The 19,785-nt window shown below is 35.0% G+C and overlaps 1 protein-coding gene across 1 annotated transcript in view; it reads left to right on the top strand.

The window, feature by feature from the left end:
- CFAP47 (cilia and flagella associated protein 47) overlaps positions 1-19,785 on the top strand; it is a gene marked incomplete at both ends in the record, with an annotated part of 276,077 nt that overhangs the window by 36,565 nt on the left and 219,727 nt on the right. Inside the window, 7 exon segments of the mRNA XM_081223108.1 lie at positions 885-1,015; positions 4,304-4,426; positions 5,705-5,773; positions 5,777-5,830; positions 9,843-9,920; positions 16,988-16,990; positions 16,993-17,082. Coding sequence (XP_081079234.1) covers positions 885-1,015; positions 4,304-4,426; positions 5,705-5,773; positions 5,777-5,830; positions 9,843-9,920; positions 16,988-16,990; positions 16,993-17,082 — 548 coding nt within the window.

The raw sequence follows: 19,785 nt of genomic DNA, 5'->3' as shown, positions 1-19,785 counted from the left end.
TATAAATTATTGTGCCAACCATAGTATTGGCATTCAAGAGTATTAATAATAACATCTGGCACTGGGTGCTTTCTGGGCATTACACACTATGTTAATCCCTTTATGTGTGTTGTTATCTCCCTACCTGGCCACTGCAAAACTAGGAGGTAGGCACTATACCTTTTTCAAGGTTGAGAAAACTACTGTTGCATGTGAGTCAACCTGACTCAAGGCAAAGTTTGTTGTGATGGTCATACATCTCTCTGTTCAGTATCCTGTGCATTTAAATCTGAGATGATCCCCTCTTCCTGAGGGAAGAGCTTCTAAGTCATTCTTTCCATCAGGTATTATTTTCTTAGACCAAAGGAGATGATGAATTTAAACAGGTAAAGCAGCTCACAGTAAATGTGTCTTATACCCTCCTGGGTTCTAAATACATTTGAATTATAGAAATGTGTTAATTACTAACAGCTACATCAAAAGTTATATCTCTAGGGATGTGAACATTAAAACAAAAAAAAAAAGCCTCTGGTAATGATAATTCCTTTCTCCAAAAACTGAATGAGTGTCTGGTGTGTTTCAGAGTGTTTGAGAAATGTGGAGGGGACATTTGATCAGGGATCGCAGATGGTTTTCTACTGTCTAGATGTAAAGTCATCTCTAATCCTAGAGTGTTGCTTCATTGATAAATTTTAAATTTTTTGCTATATATTGGCATACTTTTTGTCAGATATTTTGATCTGCCTATTAAAGTTGGAGCATAAGGTATTCCCTGTATTTTGTTTAATTTAAATAATTTGTTATAAAATGTCATTACATTTTTATGCCATCTCTTATTTTGGATATTAAAAAATAAATATAGTTAAAATGTGGTTAATTTCTTGTTCTCTCTAAATTCTCTGTAGGCACTGTTGAACCATACTCCCTATTGGAATGTGAAGTGACATGGCGGCCGGGTTTTGATTCTCCGGAAAGGGGAGAATTTATTCTTCACATCAATGAAGGAAACACGCTGACAATGAAATGTCTTGCACATGTAATGATTTCCCTTGAATATTATTTTTATTTTGAGGGCTACAAATTGGTTGAGTATACATATACGTATATAGTTGCATATATATACTATGTTAGTAAAAACTGATTTTACATGTAATACTTAGTTAACTAAACTGTCTTAGCATCTTCTTGGAGCTACTTCTCTACCATAAATGAAGACTTTGCTAAAAAATGTGTTGTATTATCTAGAATTAACTCAGAAATCCAAGGCTTTTGTGCCAACAATACTAGATTGTTATTAGAGACTCTATAAATATATAATACCATGGGAGCCACTTGAAATTAAATTATTTCTTTAATAAATGCCAAAGAAAAATAGAGAAAATTATATTATTGCATTTTTCGTATTTAGTTGTAATTAATAATTCAGTGTGAAATGGATCATGTGATTTATATAGCAGGGAAATATAGAAAATTCTTCCATATTCCATATGGAATATACTTATAATAAAAATGTAAGTAAAGAGAAGGCTGCAATATGTAATTTTAACTTTCTTTCTGTGGTAGAACCCAGAAGACCTTAACTTAATGGCTCTTAATTACCAAGGATATGCTTTACATGTGTACCAAATTCCCTTCCCAATGTTCTTAGTAATTTAACACAACCCAATGCTGTTTTACTAAATCCCGTCTCTGTCTCCAGGCCATGATCATGTTCTTACATATTTTAGCTATGAAGAAACTTATAGCCTTAAGATATAAGAGATCCATCCACTTTTATGATGGCAAGTGGCAGTCAGAAATCAGTAGGGTCTTTCCTTTGCCCCAGGCTTGAAATAAGCTACTGCTTTCACTATGTTTAAATCACTTATTAATTCTTTTTAAAACTTTGTATTGAAGTATAGTATACTACAGAAAGGTGCACATATTATAAAGTATGTATCACTCAATTATTTTTTATAAACTAGTAACACCCTTGTAACTCACATCCAGATCAACCTGATGAAGAAACAGAACATGAGTAGCATCACAAAAGGACCCCCCTAGTCCACACTTGCAGTCACTATGTGTCCCTCCCAGGATCATCACAATCCTTACTTCTAAGAGCATAGATTAATTTTGGTTTTAAACTTTATATAAATGTCATCACACCATATGTTCTCTTCTATGCCTGGCTTCTTTTGTTCATCATTAGGTTTGTGGGATGCATCTATGCTGATACATGTGGTGACAGATTATTCATTCTCACTCATGAATAGCATTCCATTTGGTTAGACTATACAGTCAGTTTTCCATCACACAGCTGATGAGGGTTTGGATTGTTTCAGATTTTTGGCTAATGTAATAGTGCTTCTGTTAACATTCTTCTGCCTTTTGGTGAACATATGTATACAGTTCTTTAACTGTTATTTACATAACTGTGTTTGACAAGTTTACTAATAGAAATTTGCTCATATACTCACCCCATGTGTATTTTTTCTGACAAATAAAAGATGAGCATTTTAGTAATGTAGACTTAGCATTAATAATAAGTATCATTTTTAAAAAAAATTATTGGAGTATAGTTGATTTACAATGTTGTATTAGTTTCAGGTGTACAGCAAAGTGAATCAGTTATACGTATACATGTATCCAGTCTTTTTTTTTTTGAGATTCTTTTTCCATATAGGCCTTTACAGAGTATTGAGTAGAGTTACCTGCACTATGCAGCAGCTTCTTATTAGTTATCTGTTTTATATATAGTAGTGTGTATATGTCAGTCCCAGTCTCCCAATTTATCCCTCCTCCCCTTATCCCCTGATAACCATAAGGTATCATTGATTAATTATTGTGTCTCAGGTACGATGCAAAATGACGTTCTTGTATTATCTCATTTAATCCTTACAACAACTCTATAAGGAATGTATTAATAACTCAACTGATGGGTGAGGAAATGGAGCATTAGAATGGTTAATTATCTAGTACAGGTTCACACGTGCAGTAAATGCCCTATTGGAATTTTTTTTTTTTTTTTTTTTTTTTTTTTTTTTTTTTTTTTTTTTGTAGTACGCGGGCCTCTCACTGTTGTGGCCTCTCCCGTTGCAGAGCACAGGCTCCGGATGCGCAGGCCCAGCGGCCATGGCTCACGGGCCCAGCCGCTCCGCGGCATATGGGATCCTCCCAGACCGGGGCACGAACCCGTATCCCCTGCATCGGCAGGCGGACTCTCAACCACTGCGCCACCAGGGAGGCCCGCCCTATTGGAATTTATATCCAAAGTGATCTGCCTCCACAGCCTTTGCCGTTACCCTCTCATAAAATTTGATTTCCGCTTTCCCTACACTAGGATTGGTTAAGAATTAAACTCTGAGATATCAGCGTACTGAACTAGATTATTTTTGGCCAATTTTTCAAGCCCTTAAGGTTAAGTGAACTTACTTAAGAGTAAGTGAAGTGTTACTCTTAAGAAAGTAAAGAAGGAGGAATGTGAAACAATTAAATAAAATGTCCATTTAAGGTTTTTCATTAATTATGAAGGACTTACTTGACCATTTCATCTTTTGTTAGCTTTCTCTGAAAGTTTATTTTTCCAGTTATCCGAATCATGTTCTTCAACTAATTATACGAATGTATTAAAATCTCCTAAGACAATAAGAAATAATATATATTATTTATAGTAGGGTCTATTGTAAAGAGCACTGAATGAGGAATTAGACATCTTGAGTTCTAGTTCACCTTGGTTACTGTTTGCTTTCCTGTAAAATGGGAGAGGTGGATAATATCAATGTTTCCAAAAAGTGTTTTATGTTGCCGTAGTTCTGTGAAGTGGTTTGTGTAGGACAGGGCGAGGGAGTCCTGTGCCTAAGTAATTCTGTGAATCACAGTGTACTACCTCCCCATTCTCAGATAAGCAAAGTGTACATTATCAGCATATTAAGCCCTATGAGAAGACTTCTAGTAGAAACATGCCTGGATAATCTCTCTTGGCATGTTATTTCCCATACTTACATGACCCTTGAACTTTTTCCTTTTGTGTAGCACATGGTAACACCTTGTATGTAGTGAGGCAGATGGTCTCTAATATCCCCTTCAGTGACTAATCTACATCATTCTCAGTCATGGATTTACTTTGTCCTTAGAGTTATCTTACTCTCTCTGCCTTCCTCAGTTTAGGAGTACATTGTAAATATTCCACTCTTTTCCTTTCTCTTAAGCACACCATAAAATCTGATAACGCTTCATATTTTAGAAATTTCTATGAAGCTAAAAAAGTTTGAGTTATCTGGTGGGGGATAAAAAAATGTTTACTGTTATTTCAATTTCATGTTCCCTTTCTTCCTCTTATTAGCTTGGTCACACCAAGGTCATTCTTTTAGAGCCAAGGATACTCTTCAGTGATAGCCCTCAAGGTTTAACAACTTGGAGGAAAGCCATTCTTCACAATGTAGGACACAACCATACTTATTTCAAGGTAATGTAGAATCTGGAAATCTTACTTGGATCAGATCACATTATAATTTGAACTATTTATTGCCATGAGTTCTATGCCATTAATACTTTAGTCTTTATAGATTGACTAATGCTAATATTTAGGTATTTCATATCAGATTTATCCGAATACATTTCATCTACTTTATCCTTTCAGTTTCCCATAAAATTTGTCTCTATTTCTCCCTTCCTTCCTTAATCTCTCCCTTCCTTCTCCTCTTACCTCTCTTTTGCTTTCTTTCTGTTATTTTGTTTTACTGGGAAAAAAAGATGATTTCAAAAAAACTAACATTTAAAAAATATGCACTGTTTATGTTACATTCAGTATTTAATTACATGCTTTTCCTTTTTTCCCTCATTTTCACTTTGTCATCAAGACTGTTATGGTAGCAACTGGGACCTAGATCAAGACCATTCTACAGATATTTTATTTATAGTTGTTACTCTTGATTTAAATTGTGGGGCGGGTGGTGTTTAAATTGGTAATAGAGGTTTTTTTTTTTTTTTTTTAACTGAGAAACATTAAGACCTCCTAATAGTGACAGTAGAGGTTAGCATTTGAGGTCTTTCTTTCAAGCTTGTATTTACATGTCTTCTGCCCAAACAGGCAAAGGAGGATACCCTTTTCTATTCTGTTGCTTCAGAATTAGTTCTGAAGTCTGTTTGTTCCCTCATCCCCTAAAATATGTTAACCAATTTCCCTTCAAATTATTCTGACTTAAGCCATGATAGATAAGCCTAAATTGGCCTCTGACAAACCATACCTTAACTCTTTTGGTAAGTTACTTTTTTGAAGGTCAAAATGATATCTTAGACATTAGGCTATAAAGGAAATAATAAAGAAGAGTAGGTTACTTTATCATCTTGCCTCCCCACTAACTTTGCTTTCAGTTTTTTAGGGTCAGGGAAAAGACAGGCTATCAAAATAGTATCTAGAATTTTGGTATCTCTCCAACAGATACATCTCATCCTTTCCTTGTAAGTTTTGCAAAGTCTTGAAAACACTTCAGATAATAAGTTTCATCGTCCTGTTTGAATTGGAAGATGCCATTGCTAAAAGTTCTGTTTGCTGAGTTAGGGGTGCAAATCCTTGTTGAAGCTCAAATTGTTTGTCTGGTGTTTGAAAATCTATTTCAATATCATCTCATGCTGTGTGCCTATAGGTCCTCTCTCTATGTAGTGGTCTAGAAGTTTTCCTATGAAAGCTTTGGAACAATAACTTTAAAGGATAAGTGACATTTCTGCAAATTTTTGATTATAGGTTTGTGACCAGAGTCTTTTGTCTGTGATTGATGTTGTTCCATCACAGGGAATCATTCCATTGGGGGGCTAACTGTTCTGTAACTGTACTCCTACCGTAGCAGGAAAATTTGATACAGGAGCAAAGGTATGTTTATGCATATGTTTGTTCACTCCTTATATATGTATCTGTGGATTTGTTTGGTTATGATATTTATAATAGTAGGTATAATGCTATAAAATGTTATATACATGTTTATTCTTAGAAAGCTTGTTTTAATGATTTCTTCTAATGGGGATGGGTTTTAATATTATGACACTAAAGAGTAATTTTTAAATTTTCTGTTATTTTTCTATTCTAAATTTCTAATTGAGTTAGCTCTAAAGAGGTGCAGTTTTTAGAAATCTAAAAAATAAACAACTTTACTTATACATCTGTTGTAAAAATGATTAGCAGAACTTGGCAAGAGGATCTGTAGAAAATATTTTTGGTGAAAGTTGCTAATGGAAGTTTCTACTAAGTTGAAATGGATACATTTCATTGATATGAGGCATTTTTCACATGAACTTGGAATATTTGGCATCTGTAACTTATGACAAGCCCTCACTAGTCACAGAGCAAAGGATTGTTTTTTCCATGGTGTTAATTAGATACCTAAGGAAAAAATAATCAATTTTGGAATGCTAATTTTAAATAGCTTTAATGACTATAGGAATTATAGGCAAATTGTATATGACGTTAATATCTATATTTTATAGCACACATAAAATGTTTTACTATTTTATGTTCTGGGAATTATGTAAATGAAAAGATATTACCTTGATTTTAGGGACTTCTTTAAGTGTTCATTAAACAGAATAAATAAAACATGTAAGACCAGTCTGTAGTAAATTTTACTTATTATAAACTCATGGAATGGAATGCTCTTAATCTTCAATTTGATGATCAACTGTGTGCATTTACTCACATTAAAAAAGTAATATGTGCACTATCATCAGATCAAAATGAATGGCTTAAGACATATCCTCCCTTTTATCCTTCAATTTCCCATAACCATTAGTTCTTAAATAACATTTAGCTTAATATAATAAACACCAATTTGCCTGGCCCCCAAATAAACAACCTAATAATTATATCTTTTATAAAGAAGTATAGGGAGCTTCCCTGGTGGCACAGTGGTTACAAATCTGCCTGCCAATGCAGGGGACATGGGTTCGAGCCCTGGTCCGGGAAGATCCCACAAGCCATGGAGCAACTAAGCCCGTGCGCCACAGCTACTGAGCCTGCGCTCTAGACCCCGCACGCCATAACTACTGAAGCCCATGAGCCTAGAGCTCCTGCCCCACAACAAGAGAGGCCACCACGATGAGTAGCCCGTGCACCACAACGAAGAGTAGCCCCCGCTTGCCACAGCTAGAGAAAGCCCATGCGCAGCAACGAAGACCCAGCACAGCCAAAAATAAATAAATAAAATAAATAAATTACAAAAAAAGTATATATTGAAAGATGTTTATAAGTGTATATTGTGGTATACGGTCTGATATTTGGTCAGAATTTTTGTATATTATTTTGGAAAAAATAAAAAACATAGCCACTAAAATATAGGTTTTACTGAGATTAGTTTCCACTGTGTTTTCGAGAACCATGCTGTTTTTACAAAGCTTACCTTTTTAACAGTATACTATAATGAGATTCCTTTATTCATCCATTCCATGCGTACTTACTGGGCACATATTATGTGTTAGGCTCTGCTGCAGTTGCTAGGAATGCAAAATTGAACACGATAGCTAGGGTCCTTCATCTCTAAGCGTGTACAATATGATGGGGGATGCAAACAACTCAAAATTAAAAGATAGTGTAATAAGTACTATGATGGAGAAATACAGTAGGCTGAGGGTGTACACGGGAGAGGTTTGCAACCCATGCTTAAATGGTCAGGGGCAGTTTCCTAGGGGAAGATACATCTGAAAGACACCAGAGTTAAGAATCAGCCAGAGGAAAGGGGTAGTAGTGGGGTGAGGGAGGAGAGGAGGAAAGAGTATTCAAGGAAGACAAAATTGAATCTGTTCAGGCATATGGGAGGAGAGAGAGAGCTACAAGGCAGATATGAAAAACTTAGTTTAACATGACTTGGTTATAGATTGAATGGATGATAGTGGGGAAAGATGTATTTAGGGACCTGTATAAATTTTAGTCATACAGGTCCTTAGCAACAACTTAGGAAGTCAAAATTTCATCTTAAGAGCTTGGAGTTTTTAAGCATAGAGAGTTTCACAATCAGATTTGCATTTTTCAGACATCACTTTGGTTATAGAGCAGTGTTAAACTGCGACCAGTGCAGAGTTATTAGTCTGCTGATGATGTCCAAGCAGGAGAAGATTGTGTTCTCAGGAGGTAGGATTCTAGACAAATTCTAGTCAAATTTAGGAGATGAACATTTAGGGTTTGATGATTGAAAGGGATCACATATAAATAAAACAGGTAAGTCAAGTGTGAGACAGGTGGTAACAACATTCAAAGAAAGATTAGAGGATGAGTAGCAGATTTTAGAGGGAAATCATGAGTTTGAGGCACCTTTTGCATCCCTATGTAGAGATGTCTAGTAAAGAGGCCATTGCTTATACATGTTGGTCTGAAGGCTAAGGATTCATCTTAGAGATGATAGAGGTTATTTCTGTTACCCCTGTGAAAATCAAGATGAGTATAAGTGGATCGAATATATTGATGAGAAGTTGGAATAATAAACTTTGTTGAATAAAGGAGAAAATGGAGACAGGTTAGTTGGGACTGATCAGGAAAACATCACACATGTGACATCATGGAACTCTTGTCTCTGAAAATGGGTGAGAAAGCAGGGATGAGAGAGGGTTGTGAGAAAGAGAGGGACAGATGAATGTATGGTTTCTGAGGCCATGGATTTGTGACGGGTGATATTGTCCAGGGTACAAATTAAGTCTCAGGAGATGAAAAGGTCAAGCGAGCAATTGGTGAGGGTAGTAAATGGGTTATGGCAGCCTGGAATCTTCAGTTACCCACGAAAGGGGAGGTGAGTAAAAGGCAGCAATGGGGGTGTTGAGACTTACATATGGCGTTCATCAGTGAAGCATATATTGATTTGTAATTACTTCTGAAGCATTAAGTTATGCTTCTTATGATTTTAGTCAAGTATTTTAGGTACTATATATTCTGTAAATAAAATATAGAAATCATATAGTAGTATGAATTAAGCAATTCGGTTAATAAGATTGTCTAGATGGCACTCACTTTCCTTAATAATTCTGAAAAAATGGTATTTTGTGGTTTCTTTACATATAAACAATGTCACTGATTCTATTGAAAGAGTGAAATACACTCATATCTCTTTTTTTAAATATACATTTAGATTTAAATCTCGAAGTTGACTGCTAACCTGTTCTTATACAGGTAGGGCTTTCAGGGAATGATATTTTTGTGCTTCTGAGATTTTGATTAGACAATTATATGTTCATGTAATCTATAGTTCTTATTTTGTAGGAGTTACATGACTAAATTCTTATTTCACTGTCTTAAATTTCTTGGAAGAAATTGAGTGCTCAGGCAGTTCTTGGTTCAAGTTTAGCCACTGCTGCTTTCAAGTTTTGTGACCTTAAGCCCCAGTTTTCCTCACTTGGAAATTAGGGTATTAACAGAATACTGAAGATTAAAAGGGAGATAATGTATTTAGCAGTATACTTGGGCCATATACTCAGCAATTTTTAGCTGCTCTCATTAGAATTATGGTTGTTTTGGATATTAGTATCTTTCTATGTTTGCACGCAGTTTCTTGCTTGTTTTAATTTTGAATATTCCTTTGGAATTAGGTAAATACAAAAGGCTCACACAGAGTTTGAAGCAATAATGTCAAGACTAATGGGTAGAACTCTTCAGTCAAATTCATGAGCTATCAGCTGGTCCCATTTGTGATGGAAGTTTTTAAGAGTTGAAAATTCACTCCTTTAGGAATATCAATTCTACATCACAAGAAATTGGATGATAACTGCCAGAATAAATCTTGTGATATTTATAATAAGTTATGATTATTTAAATTATAAAATGTTATATAAATGCCAGGTAATACGTCAGCAGTATATGAGTATATTTTAGTGTGGTTTCTACAGAGTTTTATGTTTTTCCTAAATAGATTGCTATTTGCCGTGCAAAAGACATAGACCTTAGGATTGGTGGATCTATTGAGATTGCTGATGTTGAAATCAATCCGGTGAGTATGTTACCTATTTGTATAATCAATTTATGAGTGTGGTGATTTTTATTTATGTGTCCCTAGTCAGCCCATTTAGGTTAAAAATTTTTTATTATGTAGTAATTTGTCACATAGAAATTAATCTATGTAATATAAATATAAGTGATGAAGCAGAGTATTAAGCCAGTTAATGAAGGTTTAAGAATTCACCACTGAACTTAAGTAGCAGAACAGTACCAGTACCGTTAAATTATCTGTAGTCTTCATCATGATCCTACCCCTCTTAAGAGATAACTACTTTCCTGAATTTTGTCATTGTTCTCCCTTTACTTTTTCTAATTAGGTTACCACGTATGTATGAATTCCTTAACGGCTCATTATTTAGTTTAGTTTGTTCATTTCTGAGCTTTATAACAAAGATATATTGTCTTGGGTGGGTTACTTTTAATTGAATATTATGTTTTTAAACTTTATCTAGGTTATGTGTAGCTGTATGTTATTCATTTTCCCTGTTGCTTAATAGTCCATTATGTAGACATACTGTAATTTGTAGACTCATTCCATTGTCCATCCAATTAGTGTCTGTTTTCTTGGTATTACAAATACTATAGCTATGAACATTCATGTACATATCTTCTAAGGTACTTATGAAAGAGTTTCTTTAGGAATGGAGTTGCTGAGATGCAGATTATGTACATATTTGACTTCACAAGATAATTTCCATATTTTCTTCTCAAGTTTCCATTGATCCACATTCTGTTGCTCCATAAGTTGTATTATAAGACACAGTGTTTGCCAATCTATTGAGTATAAAATACCTCACTGTGGTCTTGATTTACATTTTCTGAACTATAATCAAATTTATTTTTTGAATTATTGTTCTGTACCCTAATAAAATTTTGTTCTACAGTTGACAGAGTGCACATACATGCTTTTTTTTTTTTTTTTCTGTCCAGGCTTTCAGAGTTAGATCTGGTCTTACCTACCTAAAGAAACTTTCCCTGATCCTTCAAAGCAAGCCCATATTCCCCTCTCTTGTGACATTTATTAGATGTCACAAACATCTTAAACTCTGGGAACATCTCCATTGTAGCAATTGTCATCTTATTTTCAGGTTATCTGCCCTTTTGTTTTTCTATCCCCAGTACCTAGTACCATTCTGGTGCTGAACTAAATTGAGTAGAAATTGATGAGGCTGCTGGTTGCCTCAGGTAGAGCCTTACCACTAGTCTGCACTTTAACGGCATCACCACAATTCTAGGCTTTAAGTTACAATTTTCTAACCTTTCTTTTATTCAGTGTTGAAGGAATGGTAAGTCCAGATAGACTGATGGATACTAAGCTAGCTTGTCTAAGACAGTGGTGATTCCTGTAGTATCCAGAGTGCTTTTTTTCAGTTGATATGGTGTCCCTCCTTGAACAATGTTAGACAAAGATGGAGACTTTAAATACTGCATTTCCTAGTCCTAAAGATATTTGTGGCAGGCTTTGTATGTTATGGTACAACTGAGTAATTTATAGAACTTTAATATATATTTATCAATATTTCTTAATTACGTTGGATTTTTAAACATTGCTGCCTAGTTACCTTTTAAAAACAATATTCTAGTATTACCAGATATTGTTGGCAATATATCTAATAACTGTGTGGCATTGACTGTGTGTCTTAATAACAATTAGGAAATTTTATCCAAATGAACCTATGGGAAAGACCAGAAATGGGATAAGAGGAGTGATTTTTTGCATACGAAGCATCAAACTTTCACTACCTGTTTTGGATTTCACAAATTTCACCTGTAGAACTGGGTTGATATTTTAAGTGAAGCAAATAGTGGACAGTTGACCTTAATGCCATGTTTTTCTCAGCATTAGGATACTGTTGCCTCTTTCTCTTTTAATGGTGTATGTGATTCTTTTACTAAGGAACTGTAGAGTATATATAGTTACTCTACCAGAAGAGGAACCCTGCAGAGTTTTGTGGGGTACACATGCCTGGCATATAAGCTAAAGTTAAGATACATTCAGTAAACATTCCTTATGTACTTAAGCTAGATGTCAGATAGGTGCTAGAGATGTAAAAATGAATGAGGCTTAAGGTCCACTAGAAGAGACATAAATAAACAAATAAATGGACTTCATGATATAATGTGAGTAAACATAAGGAACAGAAGTAGTCCCGATCATATTGTAATTAATTGTGGCTTATCCAACTGGTGTTTGAAGGATGCATAGTATTTTATCAGGCAATTACAAGTTAGAGAAGGGCCTTCTGACAGAAGAGACACCTTGATAAAGACAGAAGGGAGAAGCGCCAGGTATTGGTTGGAAATGACAAGTCATACAGCTTGCTGAAATATGAAGCTGTACAGCAGAAACTAACACAACATTGTAAAGCAACTATACTCTAATAAAAATTAATTTAAAAAAATCCTGAAGTAATTCAGAGGAAAAAACACCTTACTATATTGAGGAGCAAAGATAAGAATTATATGTGACTTCCTCTGAGAAACTATGCAAGCAAGAAGAGAATGGAGGGAAATATATATAGTGTTGAGAGATAAAAAAAAAAAAACACCAATCTAGAATTCTGTACGTTGAGAAATTAGCCTTCAAAAGTGAAGGAGAAATAAAGACTTTTTCAGAAAAACAAAAATTGAGGGGATTTGTTGCCAATAGACCTGCCTTGAAAGAGATAGTAAAAGAAGTTCTTTAGCGAGAAGAAAAATGTTATAGGTGAGAAACTTAGATCTATATAAAGAAAAGAAGAGCACTAGAGACAAAATAAATAAAGGTAAAATAAGAGTTTTTATTTTTCATATTCTTGATCTGACATTTAAGTTTATTCAACATAATAATGCAACGGTATTTATTTATATATATGTTTATGTATACTTATATGTAAGTGAAATTAATGACAATAATGAAACAATGAAAGTAATCAAACAATTATGCTATAAGTATGTTAAGGAAGGTAGGGAGGAATTAGGATTATTTTGGTATTAAAAAGGTCCGACAAATACTCTGTTATCACTTGTATGTGGAATATAAAAAATAAATGAATATATTGGGTTGGCCAAAAAGTTCATCTGGTTTTTTCCATAAGATGTTATGGGAAAACCCAAATGAACTCTTTGGCCAACCCAGTATATAACAAAACAGGAACAGACTTACATATATAGAGAACAAACTGGTGGTTACCAGTGGGAAGGGGAAAGATAGAGGTATAGGGGTATCTCATGTATGCAAGGCTGGTTCACATTCAAAACTCAATTAACCAGTTTTCTTATCAGTAAAAAAAGGACAATTGGTAGCTTCCTTGCATACTTGGCAAAGTGGAAAGCACTGTGCAAAGTAAAAGCACTAGAGGAATTGAAGGTATATTTTAAATCAGCAAACTATAACTTAAACCAGTGAAATAATATATATTATAGATACAACCCCGAAATATCAGTTTTCTCTGTTAAGAACATTCCTTAGGAATTTATCCTAAGAAAACAAAGGAATAGATAAAGATGTTCATTAGAGCATTACCAATGATGGTGAAATACTGGGAGTAACCTAAATGTCCAGCAATAGGGGATTGGCTAATTAGATTATACTATGAGTTTATTAAGGAATGCTATACTTCTAAGAAAATTCATGATATCTTATTAAATTAAAAAAAAGTACAGATTACAAAACATGTGGTTATATGGCCCCACTTTTGGGTTATGGAAATATATATGTGTATATGAAAAATTGTATGTAGACAAAACATAAACAGTAATGATTTCTGAGTGGGTAGAGTATAGATAATTTGGGGGGGTGATTTTTTTGCGTTCTTACAGTTTTCTTTATGAAGAACATACAACTTTTTTATTAGAAAGAAAAAAATTAAGCCATCACGTTAACAGGCTAAAAAAGAAAATATCACATGATCATATCAGTAGATGCAGAAAAAAAGCATTTTACAAAATCCATTACCCATATACTAAAAAAAAAATTCAGTAAATGAGTGATGGAGGGGAACTTTCTCAACTTGACAGAAAATATCTACGAAAACCCCCCACAGCTAACATCATTCTTAATGGTGAGAAACTTGAAGCTTTCTCACTAAGAACAGAAACCAGGCTAGGATATCCCCTCTCACCACTATTTCTCAACATTGTACTGGAAGCCTTAGCTAATGCAATAAGACACAAAAAGGAATTGAAAGGTATACAGATTAGGAAGGAAGAACTAAAACTGCCTTTGTTCGTGGATGACATGATTGTCTATAGAAAATCTGAGTAAACTAAAAGAAAACAAAACTGGAACTAATAAGCTATTATAGTAAGGTTGCAGGATACAGGCTAATATACAAAAGTCAGTTGCTTTCCTGTATACAAGTAATGTAAAATGGAATTTAAAATTAAATACAAAATACCATTTATATTAGCACCCAACAAAAATGAAATACTTCGGTATAAATTGAACAAAATACTTAATAAGAGCTATATGAGGAGAACTACAAAACTCTGATGAAGGATGTCAAAGAAGAATTAAATAAATGGAGCAATATTCCATGTTAATGCATGGAAAGACTCGGTATTGTCAAGTTGGCAGTTCTTCCCAACTTGATCTAGAGGTTCAATGCATTCCCAGTCAAAATCCCAGCAAGTTATTTTGTGGGTATTGACAGACATATTGATTCAAAGTTTATATGAAAAGGGAAAAGACCCACAGTGGCCAACATGCTATTGAAGGAAGAGAACAAAGTTAGAGGACAGACACTACCCAACTTCAAGACTTACTACAAAGGTACAATAATCAGGAGAGTTTAGTACTGACAAAACTAGACAAATAGATCAATGGAACAGAAAAAAAGAGCCCAGAAACAGGCCTACATAAGTATAGTCAACTCATCTTTGACAAAGGAGTAGAGGCAGTACAATTTGGAATAGGCTTTTTAAAGAATGGTACTGAATAACTGGGCATCCACAAGCAAAAAAATGTATATAGACACAGACTTTATACCCTTCACAAAAATTAACTCAAAATGGATTGCAGACCGCAGTGTAAAATGCAAAACTATAAAACTCATAGAAAATAACATAGGAAAACATCTCTAAAATGACCTTGGGTTTGGCAGTGACATTTTAGGTACAACAACAAAGGCAAGATCTATGAAAGAAAGAAATAATAAGCTGGACCTAATTAATATTAAAAATTTCTGCTCTGCAAAAGACACTATTAAGATACCAAATGACAAGCTGGTGACTGGGAGAAAATATTTGCAAAAGACATATACAGCGAACTCTTCAAAATGCAACAATAAGAAAAACCAATTAAAACATGGGTCAGAGATCTGAACATACACCTTACTAAAGGAGATATACTGATGGGAGATAAGCACATGAAAAAATGCTCCACATCATATGTTATCAAGAAAATGCAAATTAAAACAACAATAAGCTACCACTATACACCTATTAGCATGGCCAGAATCCAGAACATTGACAGTGCTAAATGCTGATGAGGATGTGAACAACAGGAACTGGTTTGAATGCAATTTCTAGTGAGATTGCATTGCTGATGGGACTGAAAGATAATACTGCTTCTTTGGAAGACAGTTGGGCATTTGGTGGTTTCTTCCAACACTAAACTTACTCTTACAATACGATCCAGCAGATCACTCTCCTTGGTATTTACCCAAAGGAGTTGAAAACTCATATTTGCACAAAAACCTGCATGTAAATTTTATGGCAGCTTTGTTCATAATTGCCAAAATTTGGAAGCAACCAAGATGTCCTTCCAAATCCTGTTTATCCAAGTAGGTGAATGGATAAACTGTGGTACATCCAGACAGTGGAATATTATTTAGCACTAAAACGAAATGAGCTATCACATCATGAAAAGACATGGAAGAACCTTAAATGCACATTACTAAGTGAAAGAATCTAATCTTACAAGCCTACATACTGTATCATTCCAACTATATAACATTTTGGAAGATGTAAAACTATGGAGGCAGTAAAAAGATCAGTGGCTTCCAAGGGTTGTGGGGAGAGAGACACAAATAGGTAGACCACAGAGGATTTTGGGGACAGTGAATCTCCTGTGTATGAAACTGTAGTGGTGGATAGATGTCATTATACATTTGTTCAAACCTAGAGAATGTACACCATGAATGATCACTAATGTAAACAGTGGGCATTAGCTTATAATGATGTGTCATTGCAGGTTCCTGTGTAACGAATGTACCACTGTGGTAGAGGATGTTGATAATGGAAGAGGCTGTGTGTGTGGCAGTGGTGAGGGGTTATATGGGAAATCTCTGTGCAGTTCTGTGAATCTAAAATTGCTCTAAACATCTATTAAAAATATAGGGCTTCCCTGGTGGTGCAGTGCTTGAGAGTCCGCCTGCCGATGCAGGGGACACGGGTTCATGCCCCAGTCTGAGAAGATCCCACATGCTGCGGAGCGGCTGGGCCTGTGAGCCATGGCCGCTGAGCCTGCGTGTCTGGAGCCTGTGCTCCACAACGGGAGAGGCCACAACAGTGAGAGGCCCACGTATAGGGAAAAAAAAAAAAATATATATATATATATATATATATATAGGAGTTTCCAGCAGATAATATCTTCTCTAATGTATTTTTACATATGATTCCATTCCTGATCTTCCATAGAATAGCCATTTTCTCTGTAGAGCTTTCCTGTTTCATGTATAAAATGTTTTATGATATGCCATCTATATATTTTCCCTTTATTCCAATAATTTTTCCTTCTATATTTCTTTTCACTTCTGCACTTCTGCATTGGTGAAACTTTACTGTGGACATCATTTTAACTTTGTGTATTTTTTCCCTGAGATTAATATTTAGTATATTTTATACTCTTTTATTGACTCAAGGGTACATTTTATATTTTACTTGTAATTAACTGCCATTACAAAATTGGAACTTACAGATGTGATAAACCAAGATATTCCTGAAATGTTTTTAAACATAATTTTGTTTTCTGGCTGGAAATACAAAAATAGGTAGAAAATTTAAATGTAAAGTAAAAATTATCTGTGAGCTTATGTCTATTAGTATTTTAACAGTATATTTGCTTTCCTCTCACAGTGTTGCAAGCACCAATGACGTTTTCCAGCACTGATTTTATATTTGAAATCCCATTACATACTATGGATCCTAATAAAAGTGTCACAAAAACTCAGGTGTGTATAGAGAATTGATGCAATTACAATTTTTTTTCTGATTATGGTTTTCAGTTCATTAAGGTGATTATTCTGAAGCATGTGTTGTAAGAATACTTTCATTTTAGAGAACTTGCATGTATATATATATGTATATATAGACCGTATTTCTCAGAAGTAATAAAGTATACAAATGTATAAAGCCACTTATTTTATATATGTATATTTTAATAGGACTATTCAAAATATATTAAATTGAATGGTTATCCCTCTTTCTTTATACAAACGGAAGCTATGATTAAAATTAACATGAAATATGTTCCATACAGGTGAGGAAATGTGAGAGGCAAGAATAAAAATTGAAAAAGTCCAGATATATAATACAGTCACTTCTATGTTAATCTACTCTTTATTTCTTATATTTCTGCCTCTCTTCTAATTATGAATCCATCTGGAAAGGAAAAAAAAGACATGCATAAGAAAGAAGCTCAGGCATGCATTGTAGAAATTTGTATTTGTAGTGCTCCTTTTTTTGTCTTTTGTATCAGTTTTCCTGCATTCATAAATACAGTCCCTTATATTGTAAAAAATACTTTGCTGATGTATAATGTAATTAGAATAATGATCCTGAGCATGGGAGATTATCTGAGATTATGTAGGTGGTCCCAGTCTAATCACATGAAGAGTTAAAAACAGAGAACCTTTCCTGACTGTGGTCAGAAGGATATGTGATGATAGAAGAGGGGTCAGAGAGGTGTGATGTTGCTGGATTTGAAGATAGTGCAAGGAGGCCACCAGCCAAAGAATTTGTCTGAACTCTAGAAACTGAGACTGGCAAGGAAACAGATTCTTCTCTAGAACCTCCAGAAGGTATCGCAGTTCCTTCTAACACCTTGGTTTTAGTCCAGTGATACCTGCATTGACCTTCTAATCTACAAGACTGTAATGTGATAAATTTGTTCTGTTTTAAACCACTAACTTTGGGGCTTCCCTGGTGGCGCAGTGGTTGAGAATCTGCCTGCTAATGCAGGGGACACGGGTTCGAGCCCTGGTCTGGGAGGATCCCACATGCCGCGGAGCAACTAGGCCCGTGAGCCACGACTACTGAGCCTGCACGTCTGGAGCCTGTGCTCCGCAACAAGAGGCCACGATAGTGAGAGGCCCGCGCACTGCGATGAAGAGTGGCCCCCGCTTGCCACAACTAGAGAAAGCCCTCGCACAGAAACGAAGACGCAACACAGCAAAAATAAATAAATTAATTAATAAACCACTAACTTTGTGGTAGTTTGTTATGGCAGCAATAAAAATCCTAAAGTAAGCTATATCAGCATCACATTTAGAATAGGCTATAACTATTAGAGAAAGTTGAAATAAGAATTGGTTAAAATTGGTTGCTTCTGGGAAGCAGGACTGTTGATGAGGAGGAGCTGAGTAGGCCAACTTTTTTTTTTTTTTTTTTCGGTATGCGGGCCTCTCACTGTTGTGTCCTCTCCCGTTGTGGAGCACAGGCTCCGGACGCGCAGGCTCAGTGGCCATGGCTCACGGGCCCAGCCGCTCCACGACATGTGGGATCTTCCCGGACCGGGGCACGAACCCGTGTCCCCTGCATCGGCAGGCAGACTCTCAACCACCGCGCCACCAGGGAAGCCCGGGCCAACTTTTTTATAAGTGTATTTCAACTATTTGTGTAAGCTATGCACATGTATCATTTTGATGAAATTATAAAGAAAAATAACCATACTACACATGCTAAACTAATTAAACGATGCTTCTCCATAGATGACTGGAACAGTTCAATTCTTAGGATATAGAAAGTGGATAGTATGTTAGAGATCTTATACCATTTCCTCAATTTCAGAATGAGAAATATGAGGCATTCATATAACTAGTATGATACCATGCTCACCTTCTGTATTAAAAGATGTTTTCTTTATTAGGTGCAAATGAACTTTGTTATAAAGTACACAAATATTAGAGCTAAATAGGTGTCTCAGTACTTAGAGACATCTGGGGGTAAAATTGCCTCATTTTTTAATCTTGAATATTTTAAATAAATCATGCTTTAGAAAGAAACAAAGTATGTTATTTTGTTGTGGTGACAATTGCATGGATCATTCTACACACTTCCAATTTGGAAGAGTAAAGTTTAAAAAAACCTGATTGAAGCTTTTATTTTCATAGTGAGTTGCACAGGAAAGATGAGTTTGCACACAAGTCATGTACATAGCTCCCAGATTTATAGGAACATCACAAAGACAGTGCAGAGACTTTCTGCATACACTTTACACAACTTTCCCTAATGTTAACACCTTATACAACCAGAGAACAATTTTTTAACACTAAGAAATTAACATTAGTAAAATATTATTAACTAAACAACAGACTCTATTCACATTTCACCAGGTATTTACTAAGGTCCTTTTACTGTACTAGGGTCCAATCCAGGATACCATATTGCATTTAGTCTCCTCTAATGTATGACAGGTTCTCAATCTTACTAATTTTTTATGACCATGTTAATTTAAAAAAATACTGGTCTGGCTTTTTTTTTCCAGAATGTTCTTTAATTTCAGTTTGTCTTATATTTTCCACCTGACTAGGCTCAGTTCTTATTTTCCATGGACTTTGGGGAAGAATGTCACAGAGGTGAAATACGCTTTTTGTCATATCATGTGAAGGGAGGACATGATATCAGTATACATGCCAGGTTTTTCCACTGTAAAG

The sequence above is a fragment of the Mesoplodon bidens genome (genome assembly GCF_964165515.1).
Source record: "Mesoplodon bidens genome assembly, chromosome: X".
NCBI lineage: Eukaryota > Metazoa > Chordata > Mammalia > Artiodactyla > Ziphiidae > Mesoplodon > Mesoplodon bidens.
The sequence above is the reverse complement of the archived record's forward strand: the minus strand, read 5'-3'. Positions and strand labels throughout refer to the sequence as shown.